The sequence below is a fragment of the Cucumis sativus genome, chromosome 2 (assembly GCF_000004075.3).
Source record: "Cucumis sativus cultivar 9930 chromosome 2, Cucumber_9930_V3, whole genome shotgun sequence".
NCBI classification, from domain to species: Eukaryota; Viridiplantae; Streptophyta; class Magnoliopsida; order Cucurbitales; family Cucurbitaceae; genus Cucumis; species Cucumis sativus.
In genome coordinates this window covers 4,078,554-4,096,834 of record NC_026656.2, presented here as the reverse complement: position 1 = coordinate 4,096,834, position 18,281 = coordinate 4,078,554, and the positions used below count along the sequence as shown (strand labels likewise).

Genomic DNA, 18,281 nt, shown 5'->3' with positions numbered 1-18,281 from the left:
CTTATCAAGAAGCATTCTTTTATTTTTACCTTATTAACTAAATAATTAATCTACCAATAAATTAATTTAGGTAAAATTTAATTGATGCCTAACATTTAGTTAAATAATTGTAAAATTGAACACAAATATTTAACTTCTAGACATTAATTATCATCCACATTCAAACATAGAGATTAATTATCCCAAACATTCAAATCTAGATATTTAATCACCCACAGACCAAATGTACTAAAAATTAATGGTTTTGAGTTCAAACCTTCTCCCCAATTTGTATTGGTGACCATATATACACACATTTGTAAAACAATACATGTGGTTCAAACAACCCCTAATATAAATGAAAACAATGTCTGGGGCAGAGATTCATCAATGACTATCATTGATAGACTCAAAAAAAATTTCTATATTATATAATTATTTTAGTTAATTTTACAATATTTAAAAACATCCCTTAATTTTACACTAATAAATTTTACCAAGGTTAGAGGAAAAGATTAGGTACAAAAAGAGAAGGTTTGTACATTTTTGTTGTATCTGTTAGATGTTAGAATTATTAGTCTATAAATTCCACATTTTGAAAAAAAGATGGTCTCACCTTTGTCCATCATATATCGCACCTAACTCCCGACTTTAAATGAAAAACAAAAACAAAATCCCATCAAAATCTTAAGGCCCTGTGACCCACCATGAAATCTAAATCTAAATCATTCAAGTACTTCCTCCAATCCAGCTACCCAATGTAATTATCCCATCAAAATCTAAAGCCCCTATGACCCACCCACCATGATGAAATCAAAATTGTGTAAAATCTTCCCAAGATTTGAGTCAGACCCATACTCCAAAACCCAAATCCAGCTAGTAATCCGCATGATATGCTGGTCAATCTCAATATATTCAGACAATATTTTAGTCCTTGTACCTTACAAATTTGTCTCTATAATTTCATAGTAGAAATTTTTCAGTCCATTCCAAATCCCAACCAACATGGGAGTTCTCATAGCAACCCTTGTTTTCAAGGCAGGAATATTAAGTTACAGATAGCATCTTTGTAGAGCCAAATCATTTGCCTCAAGTCTATCTACACCCATTTTCTATATTTACAATCAACAGCAAGCAAGCATAGACCTAGTTTATGCAAAGCTGAGGATTTGATCAAATAAGTGATCCTACCAATGAGATATGCACTCAATAAATCAATAAATTTATTTATTTTTTTTTTTTAAAAAAATATAAATTTCATTTTCTAAATCAATAAAAATTATTACCAACTTGCGATCCATAACATTTCAGCTTCGCATGTCTCTTAGGCCATCCAGTTTGGAGCCCATCCATCGTTGCTTTCATCTGTTATATACTAAAATTACAAGAAACTTTCTTTAGAAGTCAACAACAAATGGAGCAAATTAAGTTGGTTTAAAGATCTAATTACACAGAAGATTGAAAACAAATCAAACGGGAGTCGAATGGACAAGAAAGGGTAGAGAAATGGTAAGGTGCATTTTGGGATCCATTCAGCGTATCCACAATCAACAATTGAGTTATAACTACTCAAGAAGACACGAAACAAAATGGCTATCCTTTATTATTCTCTGAGAAGATGGCAATGAAAAATAATGGAACTCCCAAACAGTTTTTTGATAAAACTTGAGAACAAACATAAATTAACAATCTGTGCTTTCCCGGTGATGAACAAGTTCAGAGAGGACCAGGGAAAGTACCGTTCTCCCTCTGCTCATTCCATTTGTCGACCTGCGGAAAAGATGCAGTTATTAACATGCATGTAACATATGAAATAAACTTGTTGAATAGGTTTCACTTTCATCCTGTTTCCAGCAGGACTATCCCCTAAGATTAAGCATATCAACAAGCAGACGTTCATGACAGATTTTCCACTTTTCTGGATTAAATGTATAAATTAATATTTAGCATGGCGGTAAAATAAAATGTTAAAAGAATTACATATGCGATATAATCACATTTCTTGTAGAGTAATCATGGCCGATAGACTCAACAACCCATAGAATTATGGAGTAAGCATTCAAGTGTGTAGCATCTGTAACAAAAAATATGACCCTATCCAAGGAAGTTGGATGGTCCTAATGTAATCAGCATATTTGATTTGCAAATACACATGACTCTAGTTCTTAATGACAGGATCATCTATTAATTGGTTAAAAGACCATCTTCGTCCAAGTTCAATCTTAGTCCATGTATTTTCAATTGTCCAATTCTAGTCCTTTTTAGTTTCAATAAGTCTTTAAATTTAGTCTTACGGCTAGTTCATTGTTGAAATTTTAAAAATACTTTGTTAAGATATTAGCATTTTTATTATAAATTTTGAAGACACTTACATATTGTATTTCTTCACATGAAAATTATTATCATTATTTAACCAAATTGGGTAAAAATTAACTTACATGGACTAAATTTCAAATTTATTGAATGTGCAGGGACAATTGAACAAACTTCAAGTATAGGGCCCAAAATGGTATTTTAACCAATCATTCACAGAACTCATAGGTTCAAATGGAGTTTTGGTTCCTAAATATCTAATCTATCCATTTTGTAAAATTGGGGTCCCTATACTTCGTAAAATTTTTAATTTTAATCTTTCAATTTCTACTAAAGTTCACATATCAGTGCCTACCTGCAAGAACCTAGGAGCTGAAATGACAACGAAAGATATAAATAAAACAATTACAATTGACTCCTAATTCCCAATTAATTGATGGTCAATTAAATTAACTTCTAATTCCCAAATAATTGAAGGTATTGAGACCATCCCATCTTTGAGCTCACCTCCTTCAAGCCTAAACCAGCTCCGTTACTAAGAGGACTAATATACCCTTAATACCCAAAAATATTTCCATATCCATGACCTCCCACTCCGTTGCTAAGAAGAGGACTAATTTACCTTAATACCCAAAAGTATTTCTAACTTCTACCCTAATAAATTTTCTATCATACGCCAATTTCCATATAACGGTCACACTTTCCAAGAAATTAGAGTTCATCCAAATTGATTCTCACCCAAATTCTAATTCGTTCACCAGAACAATAAGCACAATCTTTTTCCACTTTTTGCCAACCATAACAATTCAATATATTTTTCTTGGGTATTTCTCATCATCTGTAACCAAGACATATCCGCATCGCTTAAACTTTATGGTTCATCAAACCCTTAACCATATGGTCTTCCAAACATTTGCAGGTCTTCAACTCGCCCAGCAAAAAAAATCATCCGCAAGACATAACTTCCTTCAAAGTAAAACTTGGAATCCAAACTGAATTTCTTGCTATAGATTTGACAACGTTATGTAAAAATGTCCCCATATTGATCACAACTACACGTGAGTGTTTGAAGAGGAAATGTCACCTAGAGAGCTCCACACCCTTTTTTTTTTCTTTTTTACAAGGGAGCTTATGAGTGCTCCTGTCTATAAAGGTTTAAATAATATTATGTGAGTTGTTTTATTCGTTTAACCTTTCTATACAATATAATGCAAACAGGACTATCAACTATAAATTCCACAAGTTTTATAACTGCACAATATATATAATGATTTCATTAATTCTGAGACAATATTAGCTTATGACAATTTTTTATCCCTACATTAAGTTCTCTCAGTTTGAAGACTAAAAGTTAATAACTCAAGACTGATTAACCAGAATAAATCTTATGCCCAACATGTGAGGAAGTATATCAAACCCGAGTCTGTAATTAGCTAATATCGCTTTATCAAAAGAATACAAAAGATTTGAAGGTCAAGATAAACCATAATTGGAACTATATCATATACTTGTAAAAGCTTTCAAGGCACAAATAGCTTGTAATGCTGGACACCAAGATATCAAAAGAAGATTTCCTAGGTTCATAGAGAACATGTTACAATTGGAACTTAGAATTCAATCTAGAGTGTATGCACAAAAAACTTGAGTAATACTAATATCGGAAAAAGGCAAAGAGTTATTGTGGCTATGCACCTAAGATCCAGAACTGCATCAACATGAGCAGTAAAAATAGGATAAGAAAATTTTAATATGCTTTTAACAACACCAAATGCAACAAAGAACTCACCCATTCACCAGGGCAAAGAGCACGATAGTACTTTGCAAATCTTTCACATTCACCAGACTCCTCACCCTTTACTGTCAGGCACCTGTGGAAGGTTTCGCATATATAAGGGGAAAGTAAACTACGAAACAGAGAAGGCTGCAGACCATTTCCGTTTTTCCACTTTAACTCTCATTCTAAGTTATATGAGAAAATGCACCTGTGGAACTCGATGTAACGAGTGAAACAGTGCCTAGTTTGATTTGTAGTAGGGAATCGGAAGTCAGCAGGTGCTGTTTTCAGCTCAATCTGAGGTGACAAACAAGAAGAAAAGGAACAAATAAAAATAATGATGGAAAAAGACATTGAAGACTGAAGACTGAAGGGTATCATCTTGATGAACGATCACCACTCATCTATAGATACTCATTTAATACACATCCTTAAATTTTTATTCTATCTGATATGGGTAGTTACGTTTTCCCAATAACATTCTTCCAAAATAACAACCGGCACATTTCAACATTGGTACCAACAACCAAGTACCTTGTGCCTTCTATACCATACCTCAACTCATGGCAAACAACAGAACACGAACTGACTCACCTAGGTTACAACATTCAGTTATTGACAACAATAAGAAAACATTATCTAGATGAACACATTGTCATGTATGAAGCATGGGTAAACATGATATATACATGCAAAACAGATTTTTTTTAACATAAACATTAATTTCATGTGCAAAATCATTCTAAATTGATGCAGTTTGATGTTCTTATCTTCCTTCTATTATTGCTTCTTGGGATTTCTATTTACCATCCTTCTCGGATGTGAATTTGATAAAAGATCCATCCTTCCCATGTGAACATGTCTTGTCTTCTACAATTATATTTCTCAAATGATCAATTCATTCTCCCCTTGTGTGAAGTTTATTTGACAACTGCCAAATAATTTATATTTGACAGGATACATGGTGCTGCATTTTCTCTTTTTAAACCCTTATTCTACAAACATAATAGTTAATTTGCCTTTCAATTCAGAATCCTCGTTGCCTAATCCAATATATGTTTGGGATGTTCTTCTAAGAAGACACTGTAGTGAGATTTAGTGCGTTCAGTTCTTTGCTCATAAGAGCAGTATTCATGATGCGAGTATCAAATTTGGTAGCGACGGGCCAATCTAAAAGGAGAGTTTGCAGATTTTCAATTGCAAACAAGAATTCCTTCCTAAACTTTAAATCACAAGTTTTATCAGCGACATCAACATAAAAGTCATTCTTCTTCTCCATTTTCTTTCATAACCACAACTTCTCGTTTAAATAAAATAAAATAAGTCATTTTCTTCCTAACAGTTTTGCAGCTTCCAGCGTCCTATCCCGTCCAAAATGAAAGAAAAGGTAACAAATAAAAGCTTGAAGACTCCGAGCAAGATACCCACCAAGCTTTCAAAGAATTTAAATCCTAATGAAATCAAACGAAATCTCAATCCTACCATTAGGTAATCCATCTTCAAAACTCTAATGAAATCTCAAACATACGATTACGTCGGAGATTTCGACCAATGAAGCTGATTTGACTAAAGCATCATACTTCTATACAGAAAATGATTGGCATCCAAATCGAGGCCGTTAATGAATGGAAAAATTCAGAACATCAAAAGAAGAAATGAAAAATCGATACAATAGCATTGATTTTTCTAGCAAATAAACAGGGAAAGAGAGCAGAACAAGGCTTACCTCGTCCATGACTGATCGGATTGAAGGTCCTAGAAATTTTGGAGATCAAATGGAAGACTCTGTAATGCAACGTAGAGGAAGGCGCAGTTTAAGTTGAACGAAGAAGATGTTGGATTTTTTGTCCAATGAAATCATATATAAGTGGGCCGTTCTATATGGGCCTTCTTCGGCCCATCAAGACAGCCCGTTAATTCACAATTAAATTTAATTAAAACTATAATTGTATTAAATTTTTAAACAAGCTCTCAGAACTTACATAATTCAAGGTGGAAGCTCAATTGTTGTTATTGAAAATTAAATAATATATTTAAAAACACATAAACATTTAGCTTTAATTTTAAAAAATTATGTTTGTTCCACGTAATAAAGTTAATCGTGTTTTTTTTATATATATTTTATAGGTAAAACATTTCAATTCTTAACCAAATTATATACATATGAAAAACAAGTTTTTAAAAGCACCTTTTTTTTCCATTTCAAAAATGTAAAATGTTTGTTTGAATTTTGAAAATAATCAAACTGATGTTTAGAGATAAAGAAAAGATCAAACGGTTGATTTCTTAACTTTGATGTTAGTTACCATCACCTTTGTGTTTCATTAACGAACGGTTGAAATTTTAGTCAAATTTTAAAAACAAAATACTTATACTACTTCTTAGAACTTGAAATTCATGTTTTGAAATAAGACTTTCACGTTTACCTTTTACCTCATTTGTATGAAACAATAACAAGTTCTTATAAGCAAAAACCTCACTTGTATGAAACAATAACAAGTTCTCGTAAGCAAAAGAACACATACCATTTTATAACCATGGATAGACGAGATCCTTCTTCTTGATCAGATTGTTGATCAGATTGAATGTGTGAATCTTGCTCTACTGCCCCAACCAGTGAATGGCAAATAGAAAGTGTTTCTTATATTTGTATTTTATAACCACCAAGAGATAACAAATACTCTAGTTTTAGATGATCTCATTATAATATTTATCCCATAATAGTGTGAGGTCTCCGACACTAAAAATACACGACAAAGATTCAATCTCTTGTACAATCACATTGTAGACAATATATGTACTTCAAAGTTCTCTATGGGAGAAGACAAGCTTGTTTTGATAGAATTTCCAAATGTTTAAAAAAGTGTTCCAAAGGGAATTTTTTGTAAGCACGTAGAAAGTCAATCAAAACAATCAAAACAGAACTATCTTAATACTCCCAAGTTCATCAATTTCATCCCAGTCAATTAACTCCTACCCAAATGAGTAAGGTTGATCTCTAGATTACACCATTAATTGACCTTTTTTAACATGAATGGTATTGTTAGCATGACGGTATTCATAATACCTGAAATGTTACAGGGAGAAACTTTGAATTAAAGAGTGAATATACTTTCTTTGTAACAAATTATGGCATTTGAACAAAGAAACACTAATCGTGGCTACACACTCATCTTCGAGGAATGGATGGATCAAACCTTGTTTCCCAGGCAGCAGTGTTACCAATGGGGGCGGCCACACCAGCGCTTGTTTCAGCTGGGGCTGAGCCATGATCAATGGAATGCGAAATTTCACTGTCTCCTGACACCACAGGAGCCATTACGACTTGCGACCTTCCATATATGTCAATGTAGCCATTAGCACCAGGCATGTGAGGTGGGTACGAAGGATCCAAACGCGTGTACGCACCACTGTATGCATTTGGTGCTACAGAAGAACCAGATAGTTTTAGTCTCATCGTAAGTGTCAATAGATTAACTGAAAAGTGTGAAAAGAAATGTACCGTATGCCCGTTTCTCCACATTCAAAGCCTCGGCTCGCAACCTCTCTACTTCCCTTGCAAGGGCAATCAGATTCATTTCTGTTGCTTTCATTTGCTCTACTTGTTCAATGTTCCTGCCTTTTTCATGCTCAAATGTAACTCTGCGTACCGGGTTAATAAATAAACGAATTAGCACATTAAGTTGAAAATTCAAATCAAGACTCAAATATCAAATATTCATTTCATCCAGATAAAAAAAGAATTCATGTTGCCACAGTTCACATAGCATAGCACCCATCACCAATTGATCCAAAAGTTTAAGCTAATGCAAGAAGATATATTTAACTTTATATCATGTCGCACTTCCCTCACTAGTGGACTTGAAACAAATTTCGTTGATAAAAATGAAATAATGGAGTAAAAACACCAACACACGAAACACCTATACTTGTTATTACAAAAAAAAACCTTTTTAGATAGAAATTGATGAACAAATGCTTCAGAAAAAAATAGTATTTACATTTACACCAATACATAGCATGAGAAAGCAATGAATCTATATAACTCTAGGGTTGAAAATGGTTCCTTAAAAAGTGTTTTTTTATAAGAAACATTTAATTGATAAGATGAAATAAGGGGAAACCCAAGCACCAAGAGGTGATTACAAAAAAGCGTCAACTGGAAACTCAGAAAGAAAGGCTAATAAAGTTCTTAAATGGGTGCCCAGTTTTGCACCAAGAAAAAGCCATGGACAAAACAATGTCAAAAAAAGAAGTAAAATAGGAAGCAAAATCCTGAAAGAGACGCCTATTACGCTCACCCTATAAAGTCCAAAAATAAGCTTGAAGAATAGCCAGCCAAATAATCTTCTTGCAACCAAAGAATGGGTGTCCCACCATAAGAGATTTCAGAATGACATAAATATTGTTGGAATGAGCAATAGACCATCCAAAGCCTCCAAAATGTTGTCCCAAAATTGCCGAGCAAAAGGACAAGGAATAAAAAGATAAGCAGGAGACTCAACATGAGCACAACACATAATAAACCAAGATGGAGAAAGAGAAGTATAAGGCATACGACACTGGAGACGATCAGCAATGTTAATGGCATTATGGCTAAGCTCCCAAAAGTCAGCTATTGGGGTGGGAGAGCCAAGCCACTTAAGTAATTCATTGGTCACCTCATTCTAACCAATGTGGAACAAAGGCAGCCCATACTACTTTGGTTCCTAACAGATAACTTTGTTGAAAGCAACTGACAAAGTCTTCTCCGTTCTGTAGCATGGAATGGATGGCCAACGAAAATGGGTGCAAGAATATCAAAGATGTTAGGAAAAATCAAGGACCAACTAAAAGCATCCACAGCCGTTGCCCAATATCTAGAAGCAGAGGACCAATGGCAAAATGATGTTCAGGATGCTTCAAATCAAAAGAACACATAATACACCGTGATGGGGAAAGGTAAAGATAAGGCTTTTTCTAAGCTGATCTGCCATATTAATAACTCCAAGACTGAGCTGCCAAAGGATTTTTTTTTTCAATGAGAAACATTTCATTAAAAGATGAAATAGGAAAAACACCTACACCTAGAGGTGATTACCTCCTGAAGGAAGATTAGCAAGATTAGCAAGATTTCAATCTTGTTTGGATGAACGTCGTTCAAACTACCAAATAAAGATTATATGGGAAGTAAGTCAGGGTACTTTGGCAAGGTGGATTTGTAATCCATTTGTAGCTCATCAAACTAGAAGAACCAGCGAAAATTCGCAAGGATACACAGGTCATGGAAAGAAGTATGAAAATGGGTGCATTTTAATGCATCTATGTTTAATCTTAATTCTAAATGTTAAGTGATTATTTTTTATTTCTATTATCAAGTTGGGGGTTGCATTTTAAAACTACTTTTGTTCTATTATCTCTGACATTTCACTCATGCTCCATTCACTACATTTGTAGCAATAAAGAAAGACCGACAATTTTCACATGATTTTTTTTGTAATGTAAATATATGAATTTAAAATTTGCATACAAAAAGGAAAAAAAAAAAGAATAATACATTTTTTAATTATTTTTGTGTTAGATAACAAATGAGGTTTAGGAAATAAGTTTGGGTTATATATGAGTTTTTTTTTTCTTTTTGGAAGAAAAACATTTTCGTAAAAATAATTGTAGTAGATGAGATTTGAACTCACAACTGAAAAGGAAAGTTAAATTTAATATGTATTGTAATTTAACACTTCAAAATTAATATTAAAATACAAAAATCGATAATGTAAGGGGGGCACCTTGGCCCCTTAATAAATCCGCCCTTGCTTCTTGGTGGAAAAAATTGGTTTCTAGTATAAAAAGAAGAAAAAAAAGTAATGACAAAGAATTTAGTATTTTGATTTTAGTCTAAATTATGTTAATGGCCAAATAATTCTTGAGCTAAATAGTTGGTACTGAAACATTTTAAAAGAAAAGCAGAAATGTCAAAATACATCTCACCTTAACCTTTGGTGTTCTTTCCTCAAATCCTCGAGCTCAGCATGTAAATTGGGTAGATTCTTAATATCCGACTCTGTTTTATTCAACTCCTGGGTTGCTTGTTGAATTTGGAAGGTTAATTCTTGTTTGTCTTTGACCAAGCCTTGGGCCTCCATGTGGACCTGCTGCAAGTCCTTCTTCAGCCCCTCTCCCGCTTCAATACTTGCTTCCATTTTTGCAATCTTATCTAGCAATACTCTCATCTGAATATCACTTTCAGTCTGAATGCTTCGAATATGTGCCCGCACGGTTTGTATTTCTTTCTCAGCGCCTACAAGCTCTTGCCTCAAAGTGACATGAGCAGTTGCCAATTTATGATTTTCCCTTGCAAGTTTTTCTATGTCAGATGTCTGTACAGTTAATTTGTCCTCTAGTAATTCAAGAGACTTGTGACCAACAGCAGAATCTGATCCAGGAAACGGACCATGCCGCATCAACCCTGGAGCCTTAACAGGACGCCCATTGTATAGTGGTTGAAGTGTTTCCCTCGAGGACATCTATATTTATGATTTATCTCAAGCACTGGTTTCACTGCACGAATTTCAAAGGATATGCACACTTTTATGCACAGCTAGATGCTTGAACTAAAAAACATGTATAAGACAGAAACACACTTACGGACATAATTTTTAACTAAATCAAGTAAGTACTCGATAATTATAAGAGAAGAAAGTTATTTCTTAAAGAATAATCAAGTCTTAAAATCCAGCCAAACCAGTTGAAAGACAAGCAACTCTATGCATTTGTACCAGGGAGACAAATCCTAAATGCCTCTGCTATTACAATGAGACTATTGATGATTGAAGTGCTCAAAAGAAAAAGAGTTTGATTCTTAAGCTTGCTTTAGAGAAAGAAAACCTTTGATAAGATGATTAGGGTTTCTTGAGGTGATCCTTCAAGTTAAAGCTTTTGACCATTTACGTCAAAAATAGATCATTGGTTGTATTTCTAATCCTAGTTATTCTAATATAATGGTCCACCAAGTGGAAAATTAATCAAACTTGTGGTTCTTTTAAGGGTTTCATTGATCTGGTTCTTTCTAAAAGGTTTAATATTGGTGTAAATCCTCACACCTCTTCAAAGATTATAGTCTTTCTTCTTTACTAAAGAGAGGTCAATTGTTCTTGTAATCCACCTATGGTGAGCATTTTGTCTATCAATAGTTTGTCTCTCTAAAAGTTAAATAAATAAATAAAGATGCTCGCCTCCAACTCCCTAAAAACACTTTTATTTCGACTTTATATTCCAGAGGATCACCAAGAATCCTGCTTGTGAATGAAACTTTTGTTTTTTTTCTCCTTTTTTCCGAAAGAGAGCCAAACTACTCAAGTCCAAGGCAAATAGGAATTAGCTCCAACAAACTGCCTAAAACGAACACCTCCAAAAATGTATGATCAAAAGCCTATTTACAGATAATGCACTCCAATGAGGCCTAAAGGCCAAAACAAAGCAGGAAAGTTTCTGTACAGCAGGCAAGAAGTAAATTCTCCCGTAACACAACAAACAAGGAAAAAAGTCTGTCTATCTTCTAAACTTTCACCTTCCAAAGTTCAAAAGACCAAGTGCTGCAATCCATGGGCCTTGAAGTAACACAAGACCATGGGAAGGGGCAGTAAGTAGTTAACTCATCTAACTCCCTTTCAGCCAAGAGCACTTCTGGACTGGAAGTAAAAAACAGACTACCAGAGGAAAAGTAAACTAAAGGTATTGTGAGATAAGAGCATTTGTTTCCAATAGCGAAAGAGTAAAGGTGAGGGCATTGGGTAAAACAACTAAAAAGAACTGTCAATCCATTGATCCTCCTGAAATCATATCAAACACCAATTTCCACTCGACAGTTTAACACGAGAAATAATGTGAGACAAACATTCTGAAAAAGCTTTCTTATTGCGTCCAAACCGAAACAAAAAGTAACAAATAAAGTTTGAAAACTTCAAACAACATATCGTTTATCCACCAGGCCTGGAAAAAATTTCATGGCTCAGCAGTTGGCACATGCAGAACATAATCCAATTTAGAGCAAATCCATCTTCAGAACTCTAATGAAATCTCAACTCTATGAGTACCTCACAAATTGTGACCAGTGAAGCTGATTTGAAGGGGAAGCATCAAAGAAAAAGCTGAAACACCATTCCTTTAAACTATAATCCAGATTATAAGTATAATCCAAACAAAGCAACCAATACAGGAACATGTTTTCCAAACAGAAAACGATCAATGAATCCAAATTGGGGCCACTCATGATTGGAAAAAGGAAATGAAAATGGATTCACTACCATTGATTTCTCTAATAACTAAATACAGAAGGAGAGTGATGTTGAAAGGATTAGAGTAAGTTAGGTTATCTTAATTAAATCCTTAACTGATTAGAATTAGGAATAGTTTTCTTAATTGATTGGATTAGGATTATGACTAGTTTCCTTAGTTTATAAAGATTAGGATTGGTTTCTCTAATTGATTGAGATTAAGATTAGTTTCCTTTACAATTCTCTATAACTAGTGGGATTGCCTTCTTGTATTCATAACTTTTGATTCCCACTTTGAGTTTATTCTTACAGATACCTCTCCTTTCATCATTTAGGCTACATCAGGAAGCAAAAGGAATCTTACAAGTTTAGTATTTTACGTAATCACTCCCAAACTTACTCGTTCAAGTTACCATAATGTAAACAAATGTTCAAGATAAAAAACCGAAATGGCATAAACAAAGAATTCCGTATACCATACGAAGAGATTAGAAAAATCACAAAACAATTGACTCTTCTACAAGCCTAACATTAACAGAGGCTTAGGAGAAGCCAAAAAATTCATGTTTTAAGCAAGCTTCCAAACTTCCATAAGCTTGTAAAAGCGAAACCAAAAACATGGGACGAAAGAATAAAAAACCCCATATCATAAAACCAAAGAACCCCAAAACAAAATAGTTTTTCATCAGCAAATTAAGAACCATGGATGACCCAAATACGCAAAAAGTGAATTCAAAAGAAGGATAAAAACAAAATTGAGACGAACCAGATGGCTTTCTTGTCCCGATAATGCAAAGTTGAGACGATGAAGAATCAGAAACGACAGATTAAACAGAATTTGTAGATGAACTCTAAAATTGAAAGAATACAGAATTGAGAAAGAAAGCCACTTTGTTTCTTTGTTTTTTTCCCTCCTAATTACAAAGTTAGGGTTTTATTTTCATCAATTTGATTTTTTCTTTAAAATGTTTTTTTATTTGAAATCATTCTTACTTTAGTTAAATTTGGTTGTGAATATTTACCTCTTTTTTTTTTTTCCTATTTGTCCTTTTTTTTTCAAATATTTGGTACAAAAATATTGAAATCGAAAATCGACCTAGTCAGCTTATACTAAGAAAAATCGACAACGATGTTCAGTGGGTCAGTTTTGATTGGTTTTGATCGATTTTGGTCGATTTTTAAAAATATTTTAATTAAATTGACCATCGATTATATTTTTAATAAAACCGACCATCTAGTGTAGGTGATTTCATTCGTTCAAATCGATTTTTCGAGTGTCAATGCTCACCCTATTTTAGGTTTTAATTATACAATTTTCAAAGCTTAGAAGTATGATTGATATTTGACCTTTTTTTTTTTTAAGAATAAGTGAGGTAAGGAAACTTGACCATGCCATTTTCATATAGAATCGATGGTTTGTATAGAATTCACCTCAACATAATATTACTTCAAGATAAACACGCTTTGAGTTCCTATGATTACATCATTACAAAAAGGAGTGCATTTTGTTATCATATATGATTTTGATTCATCCATGTTTTCCTTCAAAACTCAAAGCATTACATCGAACATTAGTCAATGATATTGAAGTGGCCAAAAAATGTTTCGTTGATCTTATTACTACTACATCCACTTGAACCGTTCAAACTTGCATCAACTATAAGTGTGGTCTTACATACATTTCCACAAAGAAACTATGCAAGACTAGTTCTTTTGTGTCTTAGTCACTTGATTAAATTTAAAGTCAATTAAGAATTAATGTGTGCTAGTTAAAATTTTGAAAACAAGCAAAGATAAATTAAATGTCATGTATCTTCTAGTTTACCATTTCACTACAACCATAGGTTTGATGAACCAAAGTATGAGGTCTTCTTATATATTCAACATACTTATATTAGATCTATCTTTCGTATAAATGTCAATAATCCATGAATACATATATATCTCTCCTAATGATTATAGGTTTTACACCGTCTATTTAGACTTATCAAACTTAAAGATTAAATTATACATTTTATTTTGTAAAAAGACCACGAAACATAAATAATAGTAATTATATAAACCTGTTTAAACAACATAAAACAATAATTTACTAATTTAAACTGATTTTTTGAACTGTGTTTTTATAAATTTATTCATAAATATCTATTTCAAACATCGTCATTTTATCAATAACTTCATCGATATTTCCATTAAATATTATATTTTAAACTTTTAAATATAATCACACTCACTAAATTAAATCAAAGCGAGAAAAAGTTTGATTTTATATCAAGATTTAGACGTGTTTGTTGTGAAAAAACAACAAATGAAGAATAAGAAAAACGTAAGAGAAATAAAAAAGATCTAGTTCACTATCACGGTATGTTTATTAGGTCTATGTACGAACTATAGAGAAATTTTTTATTAGAGAGTAACGTCACTGAGGTTAAAGCATTTATATAGTGCAGATTTCTAAACCTTAGAATCACGAAAGACACGTTAGTAGTTAATTATTTTTTATAGGTTAAATAAAGAAAGGTAATAGGTAAATAGTAAATAATGGTTGAAACAACAAACATTTTTAATAAGATAATTAACAGTGATTAGGTACTTGATTTTTTCAATTATTCTTTTAAGAAGAAAGGTAAGAATGCAAGTATTTGATTTGCAAAATAGTCCTCACAATATAATTTAATTAATTTCAACATCAAACCACATGGAGGTGGACTTTATAAGCTCTTATATTTGGTTGCAATTAAAAAGCTAAATGCAAATTGCAAACTTTTAATTAATTAGTAACACATTATTTAAATTATTGGTTTAGACTTAATTACTTCAATTAGATATTACCACTTTCTAGAATGATCCACCACTAATATTCAAATTCTTGGAGGTCAACCCCACACATAATTAAAATAAAAAATAATTATATTTAGAATAAAAGAAATTCATAGTAATACTAATTTAATGTTGAATATTGTCACTTTCTAAAATGGCCATTAGTTCACTCTATCTCTCAAGCTACAATGTAAGACTAATCTTATTCATCATATAACTTTTGATAATATTCTTATTCTAAAGAAAAGTATTATTAATATTCCTTTTCACACATCATCATCTTTTTATCTTCAAATTCTATATCATAATTATTTTGTTTTTGAAAATTACATATCTATTTACAAATAATCTCAAATTTTACTTTTTAATAACCAACCTAAATATATATATAAAAAAATCTATTCTTTTTAATTGCAAATATAAAATCTATTTGACGATAACTTATGCATTAAAAAGCTTTATTTTATTTTTAAATACTAGGATAACTATTACACGTTATTATAAATACTATTAAATAGGTGTTCGTTATTAAAATGTAACGTTTCACTTAATCCACGTATTTCTAGATTGTCATATATATCTTGAAGATACTAACTCTTAGTGTCCGTGTAATCCACCTCAAGTGGTGTTTTATGAGTCTTATACGACACCTATTCTTTGAAATTCCAAATTAAATGAGAAATTGGAGATATTGAATAATTTTGAATAATTTCTTGTTTTCTTAATTGCTTATTTATTTTTAGTATTGTACGTACTTTTTAGGTATTTGTGATAATGTTGTGTTTCGTTTTTACAACACGAGTTTTATCTTTTAGTGAATTGTTTTTGTAATGATTTTTCAAAATTTAATAACAAAGACCATTTAATCGTCTAAATTTTATTTATCGATACGATTAAATTGAATTCATAGGTAGGATGCTTGTTATATTTCAAGTCTTGGTGTTGATCATAATTTTCCTAATTTTGTATTCAATGAGATTAAGAAATGGGACGACTAGATAAATAACAAATTAATAACTTTATATTTAGGATGGAAAATGGTACATTCTATACAAATAAGAATTGGAAATATAAAAGTGTCAACAATGATGCAATGAATGCTTTGTTTTAGTTGGAAAAATGTATTTTATTTAAAGATTTAAAGCATGCTAATTAATTAAATCAAACTTAATTATCAAGGTCCATCTTGTAACCATTGCATTTGGATTTATGTTCTTAAACCAAATTTATTTTATAATCTTTTTCTTAATTCTTTAGCTAAAATCTTAAAAATGAGAGACATTACATTTTTTTCCACCATAAATCGATCAATATTTTAAAAATATTTTCAAGGGTATAAATTGAAATATAAAGAAAATAACTAATACAAAGCTTAGTTAATAAGAATGGCATAATTTAGTCTCGTAATACCAATTGTAATCATTGTCTTTAATTTCATTCAACAAAAACATATAACAAAGAAAGAAAATAAAATATTTGCCAAACATCAATTCCTATCCAAGTAAAATTAACAACATTTTCTAACCATATACAAACGTTAAAACCTAAAAAAAGTATGAAAATTTCTTCAAAGAAAGAAACGAATTAAATTTAATTAGCAAGGTTCATACCAAACAACGCTTCAAATACAAGAAGGTGAATATCTCGGTGATCCAATTATAGACTACATGAGAAACAAAATAGCTCTCATCCACAAGATAATATAAGTTTGAGTGTGTAAATAAACGTAATTACCTAAACTTAGGTTCAAAGTTAGTATACCATATAGTAGGTAGCAAAATATTATACAAAAAGAAAAATCAAAACTTAAATTCAAAGATAAAAACATTTTAGTTACATATTATTAATGTAACACCCACGTTCGAGATTTGGATTCGATATTTTTCTACATCTTCATAATTCACGAATGTTAATTTTTTTATTATCTCGAATCGCTTCTATAAGTGAAGTATTTTTAGCATGTTTTGTCTTTACTTCCCTACCTTCACCACTCCCATATGCTTTTGTTAATATTGTTTACATTTCAAATAATATTTTGTTTATTTCTATTCCATAAATTGATTAGAATTGAGAAGCAAAGTTTTGAGCATTCCAACAAAAAAGTTATAAAATACTTAGACATTAGAAAGAAAATTCCAAGAAACTTCCATTTGTAATGAGAAGAGAAAGAGAGAGAGAGAGAGCATGTTCCCATGATCTTCACTGCCACCCATCCTATCTATAATATGAAGGGCTCAAATTTTCTATATATATAAAATAAAAATGAGATCAATCATGTTGTGTCACATTGTGGATCCCACTACTTCTATTTGCTGAGTTGTTCATTTCTTTTCTTCATTTTTTATCTTTTCTCAATTTATTAATCTTCTTAATTAATAAATTTATACACAATTCAACTTTACAACATTAACATGGTTTGTAAAATAAATAAATGAAACCTCACAACTTTACAACATAATAATGCTAATCTTATTCATTTTATTCCCCAAATATAGCTATGCTACATTGTAGTTTCCATCTATTCATTCTAATTATCTTTTTATTTATGTTGTTAATTTCGTTTATAGCTATCGATAAAATCTCGGTCGTTATTGTTTTTAACTACTAATTACTATTTTCACATTATTTATATGTATATATTCTCAAATCCATTCATACGATTATTTCAATTCAACTTTTATACTGTGTTTAGTAAATCAATTATTATAAGTTAAATACATCAACAAAATCTTAAATAAGAATCTTGATTAATTCATTTATAAAAGTTGGGTGATTTAATTAATAATGTTATAAATCTCTTATATGCATCCAATAAAGAAAAAAAATGTAAATAGATGCATATAATGTTTATCAAAATTCAATATAACTCAATGGATAAGATACAAATTATTATTTCAAAAGTAGACATTAAATATCAATACAAATGCACAATAGTCAATAGTTAGTTTAAATGTCACAATCTAATTTCATAATCATTTTATTTTTAAAAATTAAGTTTATAAACACTATTTTCACTTTCAAATTTCAAATCAGATATTTTTATATATTAAAATATAATTAAGAATTCAATATTTATATTTTAAAAAAATGCAAAATAATCATAAGACATGAAAAAAAAAATTACATCCTACAAAATTTATTTA

At 31.3% G+C, this 18,281-nt stretch overlaps 2 protein-coding genes across 2 annotated transcripts; both read right to left on the bottom strand.

Moving 5' to 3' along the window:
- Positions 1 to 1,375: 1,375 nt before the first annotated feature.
- On the bottom strand, positions 1,376 to 5,922 carry LOC101214328 (cytochrome c oxidase subunit 6b-2). The gene is made up of 4 exons (XM_004144661.3): positions 5,793 to 5,922; positions 4,275 to 4,363; positions 4,079 to 4,160; positions 1,376 to 1,749 (listed from the first exon to the last, which is right to left on the bottom strand). Exons 1-4 carry the CDS (start codon positions 5,799 to 5,801, stop codon positions 1,696 to 1,698), a joined length of 234 nt encoding a protein of 77 aa, XP_004144709.1. The 5' UTR covers positions 5,802 to 5,922; the 3' UTR covers positions 1,376 to 1,695.
- A 940-nt stretch (positions 5,923 to 6,862) lies between these two features.
- Positions 6,863 to 13,268, bottom strand: LOC101214083 (protein FLX-like 4). The gene is made up of 4 exons (XM_004144659.3): positions 13,085 to 13,268; positions 10,034 to 10,603; positions 7,569 to 7,708; positions 6,863 to 7,492 (listed from the first exon to the last, which is right to left on the bottom strand). The coding sequence occupies exons 2-4, from the start codon at positions 10,567 to 10,569 to the stop codon at positions 7,236 to 7,238; spliced, it is 933 nt and encodes a 310-aa protein (XP_004144707.2). The 5' UTR covers positions 10,570 to 10,603; positions 13,085 to 13,268; the 3' UTR covers positions 6,863 to 7,235.
- Positions 13,269 to 18,281: the final 5,013 nt, after the last annotated feature.

Coding starts and splice junctions, on each gene's coding strand:
- LOC101214328 (XM_004144661.3), bottom strand. Junction 4,161..4,274: donor CGTTACATCGAGTTCCACAG/GTGCATTTTCTC, acceptor AACCTTCCACAG/GTGCCTGACAGTAAAGGGTG. Junction 1,750..4,078: donor CTCTTTGCCCTGGTGAATGG/GTGAGTTCTTTG, acceptor TCTTTTCCGCAG/GTCGACAAATGGAATGAGCA.
- LOC101214083 (XM_004144659.3), bottom strand. CDS start 10,569: ATGTCCTCGAGGGAAACACTTCAACCACTATACAATGGGCGTCCTGTT. Junction 7,709..10,033: donor AAAGAACACCAAAGGTTAAG/GTGAGATGTATT, acceptor CCCGGTACGCAG/AGTTACATTTGAGCATGAAA. Junction 7,493..7,568: donor TGTGGAGAAACGGGCATACG/GTACATTTCTTT, acceptor GTTCTTCTGTAG/CACCAAATGCATACAGTGGT.